The sequence below is a fragment of the Pan paniscus genome, chromosome 12 (assembly GCF_029289425.2).
Source record: "Pan paniscus chromosome 12, NHGRI_mPanPan1-v2.0_pri, whole genome shotgun sequence".
Lineage (NCBI taxonomy): Eukaryota > Metazoa > Chordata > Mammalia > Primates > Hominidae > Pan > Pan paniscus.
Window position 1 is genome coordinate 46,601,403 of NC_073261.2, and position 19,253 is coordinate 46,620,655.

The window sequence follows — 19,253 nt, forward strand, 5'->3', positions numbered from 1 at the left end:
CATCATTTAGCATAGGATATATCTATTCATAATATTTTAATATAGAATATCAAGTTGTTTCTCCTAGGTAAGTCTTATCTACCTCTTTTTTTTTTTTTTTTTTTTTTTTTTTTGAGACAGAGTCTCACTCTGTCACCCAGGCTGGAGTGCAGTGGCACGATCTCGGTTCACAGCAACCTCCACCTCCTGGGTTCAAGTGATTGTCCTGCCTCAGCCTCCCCAAGTAGCTGGGACTACAGGTGCCTGCCACAACCCCCGGTTGTGGCTCTTCTGCCCAGCCTGCTGCCACTAGACTTCTCTTTCACTGTGTTAGCCAGGATGGTCTTAATCTCCTAACCTCGTGATCTGCTCGCCTTGGCCTCCCAAAGTGCTGGGATTATAGGTGCAAGTCACCACGCCAGGCCCTTACCTACCTACTTCTAAGTAAACAATAAGCTCATAAACCTTGTATAATGACTGCCTGTTATCAGCTGCCAAATGTGAAACACTAAATAACTACCATGGATTGATAAGTAATCTAAGCAGGGCTGATAAGCAAGAAAGGGATTAGTCCACTTCTTCTCAAATTGGCTGTAAAATGAAATCACCTGAGGAGCTATAAACATCTTGAAGCCTGGGTCCAACTGCAGAGATTCTGATTTAATTGACGAGGGGTGAGGCCTGGACATAAAGATTTCAAGATCTTCCCAGGTGATTCTAGTATTCACTAAAGTTTGAGAACCCCTCAATTAGTGCATAGTCAAAAAAAAGTTTTCAGTCTAGGAAAATCTTCGTGGTAAACACTGAAAACGTTCTGGAATTCCCCGATTTAAGCTTTCCTTGGCCCAGAGCTTCAATATGAAGAAATGATTGGAATAACTGCTTTGCATTCCTTGTTTTCAAGAAGCTTTTCTGTGAATGGTTCACTAGCTGCACAACTATCCACTCATAGTTTGCGGACACCACGTGCAACTACCACCAACTGTAAGCCATACCGAGCTACTCAATCTTCTTCATGAAGACTATTAGATGCTGATTCAGCTCTCTAGCATCCTGCTTGGAAAGGCCGGGGCTTGCTCACTAATCAAAAGATAGTACACATTGCTATAGGTAGTATACATTGATTTAATAAATTATAATTAATAAATCTACTCTGACATCTATAGAACATTTAGAGTTTTTTTAATCCCCTGTGACTTCATTTAGTAAAACAATTCATTTAGGTAGACACAATAATTGTATTTGTAAAATGGAGAAACTGAAGCTAAAACTGGTTAAGTGACTTAGCTTTTCAGCTAGTTATTTGTAAAAGTAAGATTAGAAGTTGGATATCTTAACCAAACTGCCAATGCTTTCCTGATTTCACAAGACTCCTTCCTGAATATCACCTACCATGTGCTAGAGGACCATGCCGAGTGCCTCAGGAGAAGAAATACATAAATCTCATTGTTCCTATTCTGATACGGTTTAAACTTACATTAGGAAGATAATATGCATATATCACATGACTTTAGTCATAATTGAACAGATAGGAAGGCAGAAACACACACACCAAACTAGATATCCCATCTTTCCCAAAGTCTAAAACATCAGAGTTCTAAATTTTGAATACAATATCTCTTTTAGGCAATTTATTTTTGTTACTTCTTTTAAATATAAATGCTATCATAAGCCTACTGTATATAAACACACCTGAGAGCAAAAACTTACGCATACTCCGAGAATGACCCCATACGGCAGATGCATCTGAATGTGTCTGCCGAGCTAGGGAATCTGGGAGTGGCCCACCCAGAGATTCATTCCTTGTCTATGAGTAACATCTGAGCCCCCAGCCCAGCCCGTGGAACATGGGGTGTAGAGGGGATGGAGGCACCGTTTTGGGTTGAATGAAGGTTGCCAGGTGAAAGTTGTTAGGTAAATGGTGCTACGTGAAAGTACTATATGAACTGCATGCCTTTCACAAATGGTTATGGTTCTTCTGCCAGCCTGCTGCCACTAGACTTCTCCCCTGTAGGTAAGCCCCCCCCCCAGTAAAACTCCCTGTCTCATTTGCTGGCTCTGGGTCTCTTCTTTGGCCCCGTGATCCTGGCGTCATCCCCATCAGAGTCCATAGGGGTTCAGCACAACACCTACTCCAGTATTTTTTTACAGATATAGGGAAATCTTCTACTGGAATATTCTAGAGTAAAAATATAGTCACCACTCATACTGAAAACTTTTAGAGATCTGGCATGCAGCCAGGTTTAAAAGATATATATATATATATATTTAATAATAAAGAAATTCAAATAACACTGTTTAGCCATATGAAATACAATAATAACATAGTTAAATAGATAATTCTACAATCTTGACAGATTGGGTAATTATAATGAATGTTGTGAAACTTCAAAAGAAAAACAAAACAGTTCTATATTAAAAATCTGAAAATGGACATGTACAATATGAAAATTGGCATTTACTTATGCTGAAAACAAAAAGTGACAATACTTTTTAATAAAAACAAAAACAATGCAATAGTAAAACTAACAGATTTCATTCCCACAACATATCATTTAATAAATAAGTCATGTATGGCTGCTGGAGGTAGTTTAAAAGAGGTTATTGTTTTCTAAATGTCAGCGTGTCCATAATTTCTGAATATCATCTTGCATATTGGAAAACAGATTTCTATGATAGAAGGAAAGATACTGTGTTTTAAAGTTTCCATTAACTACATATCTTGCCCCATTCCATATTCCTTCCCCACAAGCTCCTTTCTCTCTACCTCTCTCTCTGAAAATCAATGCAGGCTCTCATTGCTAAATAAAATTTGGGTAATGGGCAAACAGGAAAATCAGGTAAAGCCAGATAAGCTAAGGGGATTACATAATGACGAGCTGTGCTAGAGAATGGAAAGAATGGAGATAAGGCTTCTGGGCATCAAATTCAAGCAAGAGACTGAGGACCTTGCTGTCAGTGAGGAGGTGCACCACTCACACCTGAGAGGCATGTGCGGTGTATGGAAGAGATTGCAGAATGAAAAATAACAAAGCAAATTTTAAAGGCTTTTACCCATTTTTTGGGTTATTTTGCATACTATAGTAATGCTTCTTTGAATTTGACACTGTTCAAGAGAAGGAGCACGTGGCATTTGAGTTTTATACAGGTTACATGTAGACAACATTTCTGATATAGAATTGTTTTGTAAGAAGAAATGGATAATATAAAAAGAAAACTTGAAATATCCCCTAGAAGTTCAACCATTGTTAGCTGTCTTAAATTAGCATCTGTAGAAATTTGTTACTCTAATACTCCTAGGATAGTCTGGCCAAGAACTGTGTTGTTTATTATGTTATATCCACAAGAACACCATTTCGTGTAAGCTTCAAGAAAATGAAAACATTAGTTTCTACAGAATGTGTGAAAACTAACTTGTAATGACAAAAGAATTCTTAAGAGGTTTTGGAGAAACTAAAGGGAAAAATTTATTATCATAGAAGACAAATGTTTTAAAAAGAGGCCCGGGGCCAATCAAACCACTCTCTACTATGAATACCTTTGCTATCTTCAGTGCAAAGATGGTTTCATGGATGTATACATTTGTCAAATTTTATCATATTGTAAATTTTAAGTGCATACAGTTTATTATATGGCAGTCAACCTAAAAAACCCACAACAAAAGAAAAAAATAAAACAACTATCCAGGCTATAGATGCATGAAAACAAACAAGCGTCCATCTGCAATTCAGAAGGAATATCAGTTTTCAAATGCACCTGAAAACTTAGAAGATTTCGCACTGCCAAAACACATACACAAATATACTCTTCACAATAGATAAAATGTGGCACATTTAACGTTGCAAATTAAAGTAATAATTTAAGTTAGTATAATAGAGATGAAATTAATTTTTAGGAGGAAGGAGAGGATGAGGAAGAACAGGGCAGAAGGGGAACAGTATTTGTTAGTGTGTAAGGAGGGTTGGTGTTTCCAGGTACTAAATATCCAGCTGTGAATTGATACAGTGGTAGGTTTGCAAGAAGAATTGGAAGAGACCATTCATTCACCTCTTAATTCAATAATTCAACAAATATTTAATGAGTACTAAGCATTGAAAATCAATGATTAGCAAAAGAGACATGGTCTGGTCTCTGCCTTTATTAATTTATAGTATGGCATGAAAGACAGTCACCTCACAAATACTTAATTATCCTGTGAAAAGTAACAAGGAAAGAACCCATAAAAAGTATGACAGGAGTTTCAGATAAAGTTTCCCTGAGAAGGTATTCCTTGAACTGGGAAGTGTAGAAATGTGTGAAAGAGGCAGCATATATAAAGGCCCTGGGGCATGAAAACATAGTGCTTTTAAATAACTAAGACAGGAAGTGGTCCATTAAACAGATACATAGGAGGTAAGATCTAGGAAACTTTACAATAGACTATATTTGGAAGGAAAGGGAAATAACAAGAAGGGCACTAAGATTTATGCAACGTGCAACTCAATAGATATGCATTGCATTCTTCAAGGCAGAAAATGCAGGAGAGAGACCAAGCTTGGGAGTAGGTGTCTGTTCTGATTTCATGGTCCTTAGAACTTTCAACTACAATGCTGCGTAGGACTACACCAAAATTTAAAAATTCTCTGTGTCAAAGGTCACAATAGAGTGAAAAGGCAACCTACAGAATGGGAGAAAATATTTGCCAATCATTGTCTGATAAGGTGCTAATATCCAGACTATATAAAGAACTCCTATAACTTAACAACAGCAACAAAACCAAACAACTTGATTCAGAAATGGGCAAAAGACTGGAAATATTTCTCCGAAAAAAATAGTCAAATGCCTAGGAAGCATATAAAAAGTTCTTCGACATAAGTAATCATTAGGAAAATATAAATCAAATCTACAATGAGATATCACCTCACACCAATTATGATGATACAATTCACAAAATAAAACAAGTGTTGGTGAGGATTTGGAGAAACTGGAACTGCTGTGCACCATTAGTAAGAGTGCACTACTATGGAAATGGTGCAGCCACTATGGAAAACAGCATGCAGGCTCTGAAAAATTAAAAATATAATTATCATATGATCCAGTAATACCACCTCTGAGTCTATATCCAAAAGAACTGAAAGCAGGGCATTGAAGAGATATCTTTACCTCTATGTTCATAGCAGCATTATTCCTAGGAGCCAAAAAGTGGAAGCAACCCAAACATCCGTGAATGGATGAATGTATAAACAAAATGTGGTATATACATACGATGGAATTCTGAAACATGCCACAACATTTATGAACCTTGAAGACATTATGCTAAGTGAAATAAGCCAGTCAAAAAAAGACTAATATGTATGATTCCACTTATATGAGGTATTTAGAGCAGTCAAATTCATAGAAAAAGCAAGTAGAATGGTGATTGCCAGAGGCTTCACGGAGGAGGATATGGGGAATAGTTTAATGGGTATAGAGTTTCAGTTTGCAAGATGAAACAGTTATGGAGATTGCTTGCTCAACGATATGAATATTGTTAACAGTATTGAACTGTACACTTACAAGTAGTTAAGACTTTTTTCTTTTCATCTTTTTTTTTTTTTTTTTTTTAGAGATGGAGTCTCACTCTGTCACCCAGGCTGGAGTGCAGCGGCGCAATCTTGGCTCACTGCAACTTCCGCCTCCTGGGTTCTAGCAATTCTCCTGTCTCAGCCTCCTGAGTGGCTGGGACTACAGGCGCACGCTGCCATGCCCGGCTAATTTTTTGTATTTTAGTAGAGACACGGTTTCACCATGTTGCCCAGGCTGGTCTTGAACTCCTGAGCTCAGGCAATCCACCCGCCTTGGCCTCTCAAAGTGCTAGGAATACAGGTGTGAGCCACCGCACCCGGCCGTAGTTAGAATTTTATGTTGTATATTTTATACAGATGAAAATTTTAAAATGCTAAATCAACAGTATTATAGCTAGCTAGCTAGAGAGGTAGCTGATTTATTAATGAGTGGCTAGCTTGCTACGTTTGTGAGGAAATCTATGAACTGAAAACCTGAATTTGAGACTCGCAGAAAAATAAGAATAATTCTCTTATAATACTTTACATTCTTCTCCCCCTTCATCCGTAGAAACCTGATTTTACATTGACTCTATAAACGTTAGGTCTTCCCATCCCATTCTCCCTAAAGCCTGAGTTTGACACAAAGTCTGTTTACATTTACCAAGAAGAAACAACTTGAAGATTTGACGTAACAGCAGACATGGAGTGTTTGTAGCTGTACCATACTGCAACAACGAAAATATCTCTATGTACCACATCCAGCAAACATTAAAAATGACAAGTGTAGATAGAAAGGAAAAAACGTAAGACTTCTTCTTTGAGTAAATATCCATTGATTCTAAAGAAAAAGCCATTGTTTGCACATCAGTATAGATCCGCCTTGAACAATAATATCATTCTGCCTACCTTGTTTGCGCACATCCTCTACAGCAGCCACCAACTCTTCTTTGAGATCTTGACTCTCCTTAGCGATCTGTTCACCCTTTTCCAGGAAATTCTGAGTGGCTTGCTCTACAGAGGCAGCTAGTACATGGGCTTTCTTTGACCTCCCTTTCTTTTTACCAGATGGGCCTTTGTTGCTTGTGTTGACAAGTGTAGTCACCTTAAATATAAAAGAAAAACTGTAAAACTTCTTTGCAAAACTGTCTAGAAATGTCATGTTATCTCATAATTTCTAAATCTCCGTGTTTATTAAATCATGGGATTTCAATACTAAATCATGAATGCACATCACTTAGCCTCCTCACATAACCTTATCAAGGAAAGTGTGAAATTATGTGGATTATCATACAAATAAATGGTTATCATTTATTTCCTGTGGAAAAACAAAAGCACATGAATAACCAGAAATAGCATACTTGCCAGTAGGTCAAAGCTTCAAGTTCACTCACTTTTACAGACTGACAGGTACAGTGCTCCTTGGAGTACCCAGCCTCAGGGTGGCAAGGAAGCAAAGCAAATATGGAAGTACCTCTGAGTATTGAGCTAGGAGAACCAGCATCCAGTGCTGAGCTCTGTAAGTCAGGGCAGAGATGAATGAGCAATTAATAAATAATGAGTAGCCAACACCCAGTACTTATGTGTTATTTTCCAAGGACTTTCGAAGACCTTTGCTATTTAGAATTTTATCTTATACAAATAAAATGGTAAATTTCTGCCAGGCGTGGTGGCTCACACCTGTAATCCCAGCACTTTGGGAGGCTGAGGCAGGCAGATTGCCTGAGGTCAGGAGTTCGAGACCAGCCTGGCCAACATGGTGAAACCTCATCTATACTAAAAATACAAAAATTAGCCGGGCCTGGTGGCAGGTGCCTACAATCGCAGCTACTTGGGAGGCTGAGGCAGGAGAATCGCTTGAACTCGGGAGGCAGAGGTTGCAGTTAATCTAGATCGTGCCATTGTACTCCAGCCTGGGTGACAAGAGCAAGACTTCGTCTCCAAAAAAAAAAATAAACTAACTAAAATGGAAAATTTTATGTGAGGGAAATAAATGATTGAGACTCAATGTTTAGTTAACCAGCTAAAGTTTCTAGAATCATATTAGATTTGAATGTATTATTACTCTTTTTCTAAGTATCATAATTTGGACATCTATCTCAACTGCCAGACTTCTTTTAACACTATATCTAGAGGTATTTAATTTGCTAAAAAGGCTATTAATATCTTTTGAGCAACGTGTTATCTCCTATAAACTTCTGAACCTTTATTTTCTACCAGTGAGAAGTTTGGAGGGGAAATGAATGCAACTGTTCCATATTCTGTTCAACAAAAGTTGCCAGTCATGTTTACTGCTGTATTTTTTTTTTTATCGGCTTCACAAGAATGTAGGTTCTGTGGTTTATTTTCGTTGATATTTATCCTGGTTAGCAGACTAAAGATGTTATTGGAGGTTATTAAGAAAGCCAGTCTACAAAAAAGTTCCAAATGCAGTTAGCTTCTGAGGTTTACTCCAAATCCCAGAGCAATCAAAGCGATGATTCAAAGTCACAATTAATATCCGGTCAGTTTATAGAGAAAGAGATAACACTGAAAGAAAAAAAGGATTGAATAAATGTAAGCTAAGATGATGTGTATAGATAGAACCAATACTTAAGAGGTGATTAGTGCAGGGTTGGGAGCTGTTTTATTCAGCTCTCTTTTGATTGCTAAATAATTAGGTACAGTGAATTTAAGAAAGATTCTATAAGGCCATTTAAGTACAAACACTAGCCAAAAAAATGGCAAAATCATTAAATATAAGAATATCAGATAATAGTGGTTTAGCTGTAAAATGTGTATGCCATGAGGAACACGTTGTAATCTTTTCAGTGCCACCCATGTGAGGCAACCATTAAAAAAAGAAAGACAGCTTGTCACAAAGATTGCTTTTCTGAGGTGCAGAAGCGTTCTCCTTAATGAGGATTTACTCTAACACATGAACACGCTACTCTTCCAAGAACCTCAACTCCCCAGAACAGCCAATACCTGGAAACAAGCACATAAGTCCCCTAAGCAAACACAGCAACCATCTCTACCATCTGCATTTAGGCCAGGCTCCTTTTATCAGAGGAAAATACTCCCTATTCTCACTGAGATGTGATTTATTTTCAGTTTATGCATAATTCTAAGATGTTTCATAATGTATTTTTTTTTAGACTTCACAAATTAAAAAAAATAGGGTGGAGAGGAGCTATTAATTTTAGATAAATTGACATTTCAAAGAAGTAGAAGCTGGTAGTGACTACCAAAATTGCTACACGACTATAATGTGGGTTCATTTTCTGGAGGGGCCGACACATTTCTAGCCTTCTATATGTCATGGTGCATTACTGCATTAGGCATAGTTTTGGTGACGCAAATAATAGCAAGCTAGTAGAAAATGTCAGTTTTGTGGGTGGGGGGGGAAGAAAAACATGGAATATTACCAGGAAGTTCCTAAGAAAAATGTGATTACTTTCAGAAGAAGCAAATCAATCCTCATTTAGTAAAAGCTCTCATGTACTCATGGGTGGAAGAGCACAAAGGGAAGAAAGGGAAAAGAGACAAATGGAAAGAAAGGGCTGGGCTTCCATAAAGGCTCCTGTCATAATCAGCTTGGAATAAACAATTGTCAGTGCTTTTCACTGCTATTCAGTGTTTTATTGGAGGAGAAACTATTAAATTAGATAAGAAAAATAAAGAAGATATATAAGTATTAGAAAAGTAAACATTAAATTACATCTTAACTTACAGAGAATATGATTCTTAAGAAAATAAAAAAGAATTAAAAGACAAACAAGTCCAACTACTACAAGAGCGAAGAGCAAGGTGGCCAAATACAACATAAACAATAAAAACCTAATGGAAGAGCAGTAACAAAGGAGAAATGTGGTTTTAAATATGCCATTCATAATAAGCATACATTTATATGATCAGAAATAACCATAACATAACATGTAGAATGTTTCATGGGGGAAAATGATAACATTTTAGTGAAGAACATAAAAGAAGACCTACATAATAGAGAGACATCCCGCATTCTTGGATGGGAAGACTCAAGATTGAAAAGATGTCATTTCTGCCCAGTTTATTCTACAATTAGCATTCGAGATATTTACACAGTAAATAAGCAAGAAAGTCTCTCACTCGGATCAGTTCTCTTTTTACTGTAAACTTAAAATATCCTCTCATTCAGTTCGGTTCTCTTTTTACCATAAACTTAAACTTTTCAGTAAATTAGAGACAGATTATTTAAGATTAGCATATGCAGGACTCTTGCTGCCCACTTCTGGCCAATATATCAAATGTTTAAATGGAAGCAGCAAAAGTAGTTTAGCTCCATTAGTAGGTGAAAAAGTTGGGTCTATCTTTTTAAACTAACCACTCTTGGGAATTCTCAGCCTAGCCCTTGCTATGCAAATTCACTGATTTAGTCCCACTCCTTCCCCCTGAGTTGCCGTGCCCATTCTCTTGCCACCCTATGACAATGCATGCCACTCTACACTACTGCACATTTTCCTTTTCTCCCACCTGAAGTGTCATTTTTTCCCATGATGTTACAGGCTTTTATTCTTCTTGAGCTGTGCCTATATTTACACCTAAAATTCTGAAAGTTCATATTCATCTACTTCAGTTCTATCTTGTTATTTCACGGGTAGGGAAACCCAGCTTAGAGAAGTTACCATACGTTAAAAAAAAAACTTCTTCAAATTCACATGACTCGAGAGAGACAAAAGGCTGAATTGTTGTTGTGCTCTATGCTGTATCTTTGGAACCTGAGAACTCACCAGTCTCCTCTTGCTTTTCTTTCTAACAATGAGAGGCTGCTAAACGACAAAATAATCTTAAAATGTATTTATTCTCTACATTTGTCTCACTACATTTTTTGTGTCCTATTGGTTGTCTTTTCATTCAAAGGCATTATTTATATATATGAATATATGTTTATAAATGTTAGTGAAATGTTAACCAACTATTTTATCCTATCTTCCTGCAATGCCCTGTAATATCTGATGTATTCAAGAGTCTCAGTCTAGAAAATGCATATTAGGGCTTTTTGTGTCAGCTGAAAGCAAAAGAAGGACAAAAGTATTTCAAAAATCTTATAACTAACCAAATAGGAGATCTTAGGGTTCCTATGTAACAATGCTCTTCTATGGGTAAAGAATAATAAGAAAATTTGTTGCTTAAAAAAGAACAAGATCATGTCCTTTGCAGGATCATGGATGGAGCTAGAGGACATTATCCTTAGCAAACAAAATCGAATACTGCATGTTCTCACTTACAAGTGGGAGCTAAATGATTCAGACACATGGACACAAAGATGGGAACAACACACACTCGGGCCTATCAGAGGGTAGAGGTTGGGAGGAGGGAGAGAATCAGGAAAAATAATTAATGAGCATTAGGTTTAATACCTGGGTGACAAAATAATCTGTACCACAAACCCCCTTCACGCAAGTTTACCTATATAACAAACCTGCACATGTACCTCTGAACTTAAAAGTTAAATTAAAAAAAGAAATTGCTCAGTCATGAAGAACCAAGATATACTAAAGATCAGTAATCAAAGATTTTTAGTGAAGAAAATGACTACCTTGTCCCATGGATCCACCTACTACCTCTCAAGTCAGTTAGTGAGTATCAGAATTATGAATTCTAATGAATAGTGCAGTCACCTTCTGCATAACTGGATGCCTTAGAGAAGTCAGAGCAGCAGGAACACATTTTGATCTAAAGGTGGGAGCCACAAGGTGGCCCAATTGCTGGAATTGCAGGTATCTGTGCGTAAGTTTGATATCCAGACTGACACTAGGTCTTGGTAGATGGTACTTACAGACTTTTTAAGTGTCTAATGCAGCTTGTTGGCAGTCTTGTAAGAAATGGCTTATTCTGGACTTCACCACTACACAATATATCCATGTAACAAAACTGCACTTGTACCCCCTAAATCTGTATTTTAAAAAAGGCAAATATCAGCATGCTTTCTTAAACATTCATCATAAGCTGTTTTCTTTCAGTGAATGAAAGAGCTTGACAGAGAAAAACTTTTGTAAACAGACATTGAGAATATGTTACTAGAACATGGGCCCTATGAGGACAAGTAGAGAAATCCAGAAATAAAAGGCAAATGTAAGCATACTTTCTTTAAGATACATCATAAGCTGTTTTCTTTCAGTGAATGGAAGAGTTTGACAGAGAAACCCCTTTGTAAGCAAACACTGAGAATATGTTATTAAAACATGTTTCTGTCTCAAAACAAATGTTTCATTCTATGGAAATCCTTGGTTGAATGTTAGGCCTCCCTCTGCCCCAACCAGGGATTCTCTCTAATTCCCACTCTCAACTTTCACTCAAGGCAAGGATCACTCAAGATCCACACATTCTTCTTTCCTATCCATTTGTAAAGCAGTAGGGGAAAAAATGGAAAAAAAAAAAGAAAAAAAAAAAACCAGCAAAGTCCCTGCAACAAAAACTGGTAGTAATAGCATGAATATTGACATATGTAAAGATGGAGCTGATGTTTTCCAAGGCAGTAAGGAAATCAGTCTTAATTGAGAATAAGCTAATCTATAAATTATTTGGAAAGTAAGGTTAGATAGATGTAATGGAACAAAACTTTGCAAGGCTTTGAAAGCCAAGTTAAGAAATTCAGATTTCATTAGTCACTGCCAATTTTTTAAAAAAGAAAAGCATAGGTTCAAAATGTCCGTTTCTCTTTCCATTCATTTCTCAGCCCAGTGAAATTTGCTGTAATCCTCTCGCCTCCTGTAGCAGAGTCCTCTTGTTAGTTAACAGGTTGCTAAAATCAAATCATTTTTATCTTATAATACCATTCTACCACATTTAGTGCCATTGACTCAATTCCACTTCCTCCTGGAAATATCTCCTGGTTAATTTTCTTAGCAATAATCATTTCCTTCTCTAAACTCATACAGCTTTAAAAGGAACATATATTACCAGCCACCAAACTCACTTATTTCTGTACCCATCTTTACCTCTATCCCTCCTCCAACAGGAAAAGCCTGCTACTACCATCACCCCTTTAACTAATTTCCTAATCACATCCTCCAGAACTGTTGTATTAGCTGTGCCAACTTCCTGCTAAATCTTCAACATCCTCCTCTCTGCAGACTTCCTAACCACAACCTACAAGAATACTCAACTTTGCTCTAGCCCCACCCCAAATATTTCCTCAATCTCTCTGCCTCTCCTTAAAGAGAAGAAATTCCGCAGGTCACAGGTAAGAGTGTAAGTGTTCTAGGGTCCTTCGACCTTAATCTAATAATGGTCCCAGGAACACTGGCCAGTGGAAAACTCAGAAATAGCCAGATAATAGGCACCACTGTTTTCAGATATGTTAATGGTGTGATGTGAGTATAAAACTGAGACCCAGGCTTGTATAGACTGCTCGTGACCTAAAGTCCTAAAAGTAGACACACCACTCCTGCACAATGGCGGTAGTGCAGTGGCCAAGACCATTTAATTCATTTCTCTTTCTTGCGATATGTTGTATTTTAAGACAATTTGTCAACTTGACTGTGTCTCTTCTACTTGATCAGTACTCTACTTTTAGGCTGCAAAAGCTCAACAGGCATGAAATACTTCTTTCTCCAAAATAATAGGCAATAGTCAGGGCATCAAGGCACTTTGTCTTGGAAACTCCATTACACTGATTTTGAAATGTGAGAAGGACCTGAGACTTGTGACAGAGCAACTCTGTTGCTTCCTGAAACCAGCAACACTGTAGTTTGTCTAAGCCTTACCTATGGGGCAGCCAGCTGAAAAACTTTAGGACACCGATACTCCAAGTGAGCTATGGAGAGCATCAGTGTTATATAGGCTTATTAGAAATGTAGAATTTCAGGCCCCATCCCAGACCTACTAATAGTTGATTCATATGCACATTAAAATGTAAGAAATGCTAAAATTTAGCACAATTATTTTCCAACTATATCATCCCTAACATTCTCCTAGATTCCTGTAAGAAGGCAAATTTCTGGACCCTACCCACAGAGCTTCTGATCAGGTAAGTCTGGGCTTAGGCATTTTGCATTCGTTGCATACAATTTAGATTTGTATGGATTATAAACTTTACTTGCAGAAACATTTATCTAGGAGTCTAGCTGAAGCGAAAAAAAGTGAAAGACAAAGCAGTGACCTTTTTTTTTTTTTTTTGAGACGGAGTCTCACTCCGTTGCCCAGGCTGGAGAGTGGTGGCACAATCTTGGTGCACCGCAACCTCTATCTCCTGAGTTCAAGCTATTCTCCTGCCTCAGCCTCCCGAGTAGCTGGGATTATAGGCACCCGCCACCAAGCCCAGATAATTTTTTGTATTTTTAGTAGAGATGGGGTTTCGCCATGTTGGCCAGGCTGGTCTCAAACTCCTGACCTCAGGTGATCCGCCTGCCTCTGCCTCCCAAAATGCTGGGATTACTGGCATGAGCCACCGCACCCGGCAGCAGTGACTTTTAACAGGTAAACCCTTCCTCTCATTTTAGGTGCCATGATACATCATGATTCCTTACAAACAGCTTGGTGAATCAATTCACCGTCTTTTGGTGGGAAAGCATCTCCTCTATTATGGAGGCACAAGGAACTTGGAAAAGTGAGAGTATACATATATAAACATGGTGAAATTGTTGAGCTCTCCAGAAATACACCAGTAAAGGAGAAGCAAGATAATTTGGGCATTGTTTTGCTAGATGCCTAAAGACTCGTGCACTTTGCAGATACGAGTACTAAGCTTTTGGGAATTCTACTGTGTTGCTCTAAGGTAGTTCAATCTTCACGATTACTCAGCTAACACAAGAGAAGGCTTCAATTGCTGCCACAACCTAAAAGAATTAAAATTTAAAACAAGTAAAAATTAACATAGAAATTCCAAAGCAAGACATTTTCGGGGTGAATGTTTGAAGACAAAATTACAAAAAACACTCTATTTATTCCAGCAGCAACTGAAGATAAATGAAAATTTCCTGAAAGAGGAAAACTAGTGTAACTAACTTGAAATATGAAGAAGCTAAGTCTTCAACTAGTAATATATTTGATAATACCAAGCTTCTAAGGAGAAATCTTAAGTCAGGTTTTAATGACCAGTTAAAAATTAACTGCCAAGTAATACATCAAAATGTTGTTTTTCTTAAATTATTCTTCCTTGAACCACCTGATTTATTCCTTTAGCAATGATAGAGTAAGTGCAAATATGGCTTGTGCCTTTTCCTCATAAAATATATAAAAAGATATACGCTTACCTTCTGGTATACTCTATTAGAAGTTATTTCCTAGAGCAGAATACTTGTGAGATTTAAAGATATATGTATGTTGTATGTTGTACACATCAGAGAGAAAGGCAGACCAACAAAGTTATACAAATTCTGACGCAAAAGGAGGTGACAATACAGACTTATTTCAGCTTCATTAAAAACTAAGATAAAACTTTCACAGAAACTACTACAATAGAAACTACTACAACAGGATCTCTTGTTGAAAGGATCATTTCTCTCAAGCACAACTTCACACCTTATTATAGATTAAAAAAGAAGTAAATAATAAGAACCAAAGTTATTGATGCTTCCACAGTTTCAAAAGTCAGAAACAATGATCTTTTAATGATGCATTAAAAATTTATAGAGGAAAAAACCCCAGAGAATTAGTCTGTCTCTTTGTCTTTGAAATTTCCTCCCCGTTATCTGATAGTAACTGCATAGAATTCAGATGCATGCCCACTGATACTGAGACCTGGAAGACCAGCTTTCTGAAACCTTGAAGATATGGTCTTATGATTTAATTATCTAAGATAGGACTGAACTGGCACTAATTAATTACTGCTACAAAGAAAGCCTATAATTAACGTATTATACTTATTAATTATTGTAGCTGTACCCTCAACTTTTAAGTAAGGCCATGAGGCAAGCCTTGTAACTCAGTTGCTGTGGTATACATTTCCTGAAGAATATAATAGCAAGTAGAATTCAGAAATAACTCCTGAAATAAATATCTATGATTGAGTGAGATATTTTTATGGCCAATATGAATAGCCAGTCATACGTATATTAAAATTTTTCTAGGCTAAAGTTTCTGTGGCTGCAAGTTATGGAGTAGAGCATTTGGGAACTGGATCATCCTTTCATGTTGTCGGTGAGATGTGATTTGAACTCATTTCCTAGGAAGTGTTTCAGTAGTGTCTACGAGCCAAGACAAAGTACAGCAGCCTTTTCTTTATGCACCTGTTCTTCAGAAGAAACTCAATTTTCCCTAGAGAATATCAACTAATATTTTTTCCAGTCTCTATTAGGGCATGATGTTTCATATTTAAATAGCAGCACAGATAAGCTCCATTTTTGGTAACCTCCAGAGAGTATGGTCTAGATCACTGCCATCCAAAAGCTTACATGAGAGAAACATTTAGTTTGCTTAAGGATGTTCAGTCCGTCTCTCTCTCACCACCTAGTACAAACCACCAACCACTCTACATTAAAGCAGATAAGCCAGGAGAGAAGAAGTATTATAATGGACACTGGTAAAAGTATTTCTACTGACTTATTGTGATACCACTTACCTCAATGGGAGGACACTACTGCACAAAGTCATAGGATGCTCATTGTGTATTCTCTAAGGTTATTGATGAGATATCATTGTTGCTCACATTACATAAATTTTTGTTCATTACCAAGGATATTGATACTTCTTAAAAACTGGTTTGATTTTATTTTATGATTTTAAGCTGCGTAATAAATTAAGATTTCCTTTTCCTTTTTGTACTGACTTCAAAACAGTTTCACCCAAATTTATGCTCCCTTCAGGAAGGCATATGATGTAATGATGATTATTACCAAATTAGTCTCAATCCTGGCTCCTTATTTGTTCTTACATTCATCTTGCTTTCTTAAAAGCATTTTCCCTTAAGATGTTTTAATCTTTCTGCACTTTATATATCCTTAAAGTTTCCTGAAACCTTTGCTGGAAGACAGTAGAATATTTTGTATTTCATTAATTCTAAGGTATACATTTTTACCACAGTTTAACATATACAAAATAAGAATGAGTCTTACAATTTATGTCATTTTAAAGATATATTTGATAGAACTTAATTTTTCTCTTAGAGTATCTAAAATATATATCTTACAGTTGATGGCATCTTTGATTTGATAAAACACAATAAACCAAGCAATGAAAAGAAACAAACTTGTTTAAAGGATCTATTGCCAATCTAGGTTATCCTAAAATCTATACAACTTTCAATGTCTACACTTACAGCCATTGAAAAGTGACACTAAAAATTAAGACACTAAAATAATGCCAGATATTCACTGAAGAAACAATTGCTTAGAACCAGGGATTTTAAATGGGTAAGAAGGCATTCCTCTTTTTCAAATTCCAAAATATTTTAAGGATCAGTGCCCATCTCAGGAAAGCTGTTTGGAATGTCCCTAGAAATTAAAAATTCAATTCCATTGATGAATCACTATTTTGCATTTACTAAGGTTAAAACAAAATGAAACAAAGTAAAGCTAGACTCTTCCAAGAAAGAGTAGAAACAAATCTGAAAGCACAATAGACACAAAATATTTTCCAATCAATAGTATGTTAGGCAAAGGATTCTGTTTACCCAAATTCCCATTATCCCAACATTCATCATCTTTTTATTGCACTCTTTGATTGACACGAACACGAGGTTTGACATTTTCTTTCTTTAGGGTTAGTGGACTCCAGCACAGGGTGCACATACTCTATAGGGAGTAGTAGATGGCGAGATGCAGGAAAAATATGAGGACTCTATATTGATTTTTGTCTAAAAATATAAAACAATGTATCCTGACTACTGTTTCATGTAAGGACTTACACTTGTACCACCACCCATCCCTATGTTAGATGGTCACATGTCACATATGATAAATGGGGTATCTTGAGGGAAGGGTAAGTGCCCACAAATTCAGGAATTGCAGGGATGAACTTATACTTTAATGCGTGCCTGGTAAGTGGGTTTAAGTCTTAAATTTTCTAGTTTTCACACACACTTGCACACACACACACACCTATGCACAGAATGGAACAGGCTTTAAAAGACTATAAACTGGAGATTGAAGATAGTACTAAAAATACAAGCATAAGTAAACTATAAGAAAACACATAGCTGACACTGCCTTTATTCATAATACAAGCTCTTTGTCAACTAGTTATGAGGCTGAAAAAACATATAGTCTCATCAGAGCTGAGAAGTTAAAATATGTATTTACATCTATTATTGCTGACAGTGAATCTCATCCCAGTGTCCTTAAGATATTAGCTCATGATGGTTTAAGCAATTATGACTTGCAAATCTTTAAAAAGAAAAAACACCAGCAAATGTAGCTATTTGAGATATATTTGTTAATTTTCATTCTTAGCAAAAAGCAAATTTATTATATTTGTAATTGTTAGTGGAGAAGACTGCTGGGTGCCACCAACGAACCCGCTTCTTTTTCCTGTGGACACAATGTGAGACTATATTTTTCACTCTCGTTTGAAGTTGATGTGGTCAATTGACAAATTCTAGCCAATGAAATGTGAGCATCAGTGAGTGCTGTGTGTTCTTCTCAATCTGGCTCATTAAAATCATCCTCCATTTTGTTTTTTGTTTTTTGTTTTTTGTTTTCTCCAAACTGGCAAACATGGAAGCCAGGTGTTAAAGATGAAGAAGCCACAGGTAGAAAGGAGCCTAACTTCCTGAAGTTTCCCTTGGAGGAGAGTGACCTATGGATCAGAAAGACCCATTTAGATATTATGTAGTAAGAAGAAAACTTCTGTTAAGTCTCTGAGATTTTAAAGATACTCTATTACAGCAGCTAATATTAACTGTATCATCGTATACAGTTAACAAATAGAATGTTGTTTTTAAAAGTGTATGCCATTCTTTTAAATGTCTACTTTTATGTATATTGTATAATGTATGTAATACATTATTAGTTCAGGAATGTATGCTCATTTAGAAAAATAAATAACACATACATTCTCTATTTGTATGCATACAGAGACATATACAAACTTTTTGTTGTTTTACTGTTTTATGTTATTATGAAAATATTTCTATTATAACATTTGGCAGATAAAGCTTTGCATGCCAGTCTCGTGCTTTTTAGGTGGCTTTCACACACTTTTTTCTATGAATTGCTAGGAACAAATTCCCATTTTTTATATGAAAAAAATTTAAATCGTCAAGTCCTTGTTCTTATACAGTTCTAGAAATCCATTCTCTTCACTTTTCAATGACCTGGGAATAACTCAATTGCCACTTGTTGGCATCTCTCAGAGCAGAAAACAAACAACATGGAGACAAATATCACAAATCTGAAGTTTTTCACATCAGATTGCAAACTTTTTCTTATGGTAAAAACCCAACTACTGACTCTAAAAAGAATTATTGAGAATGAAATTTCAAACAGTCAGTTAATGGCTTTAGTAAATTATGACACTAGTATAGACATTTTAAATAAGCTTACAAAAACATGTAGATATAGTCAGTATGTATATAGTCCAATGTATTTATAAATTTTTTTTAATGTTACTTGAGGACTTTCCAAGCTTTTACTCTTTTTAATGTCATTTTAGGAGAAAATGAGTGATTTCTGCTAACTGAGAAACTCTGTCTGAATATTTATTTTTGCTCTTAAAGAGACAAACTGCATTTGATGGTAAAAAAAAACAAAAATAAAGTTGTAGAATAAATATTTTCCTGCCACTTTCTCAACTTGAGAGTACATTAAGGGCTATTGCCAAATGCTTTAAAGATATCTCAAATGTCTGATCATC

General features: G+C 36.4%; 1 protein-coding gene across 4 annotated transcripts in view; it reads right to left on the bottom strand.

The window, feature by feature from the left end:
- CTNNA2 (catenin alpha 2) overlaps positions 1-19,253 on the bottom strand; it is a 1,151,703-nt gene that overhangs the window by 907,253 nt on the left and 225,197 nt on the right. For all 4 annotated transcript variants that reach the window (XM_014343874.4, XM_003816600.4, XM_003816599.3 and 1 more), the window contains exon 3: positions 6,411-6,606. In XM_014343874.4, the coding sequence (XP_014199360.1) occupies positions 6,411-6,606 (196 nt within the window). The remainder of the gene's footprint in view (positions 1-6,410; positions 6,607-19,253) is intronic.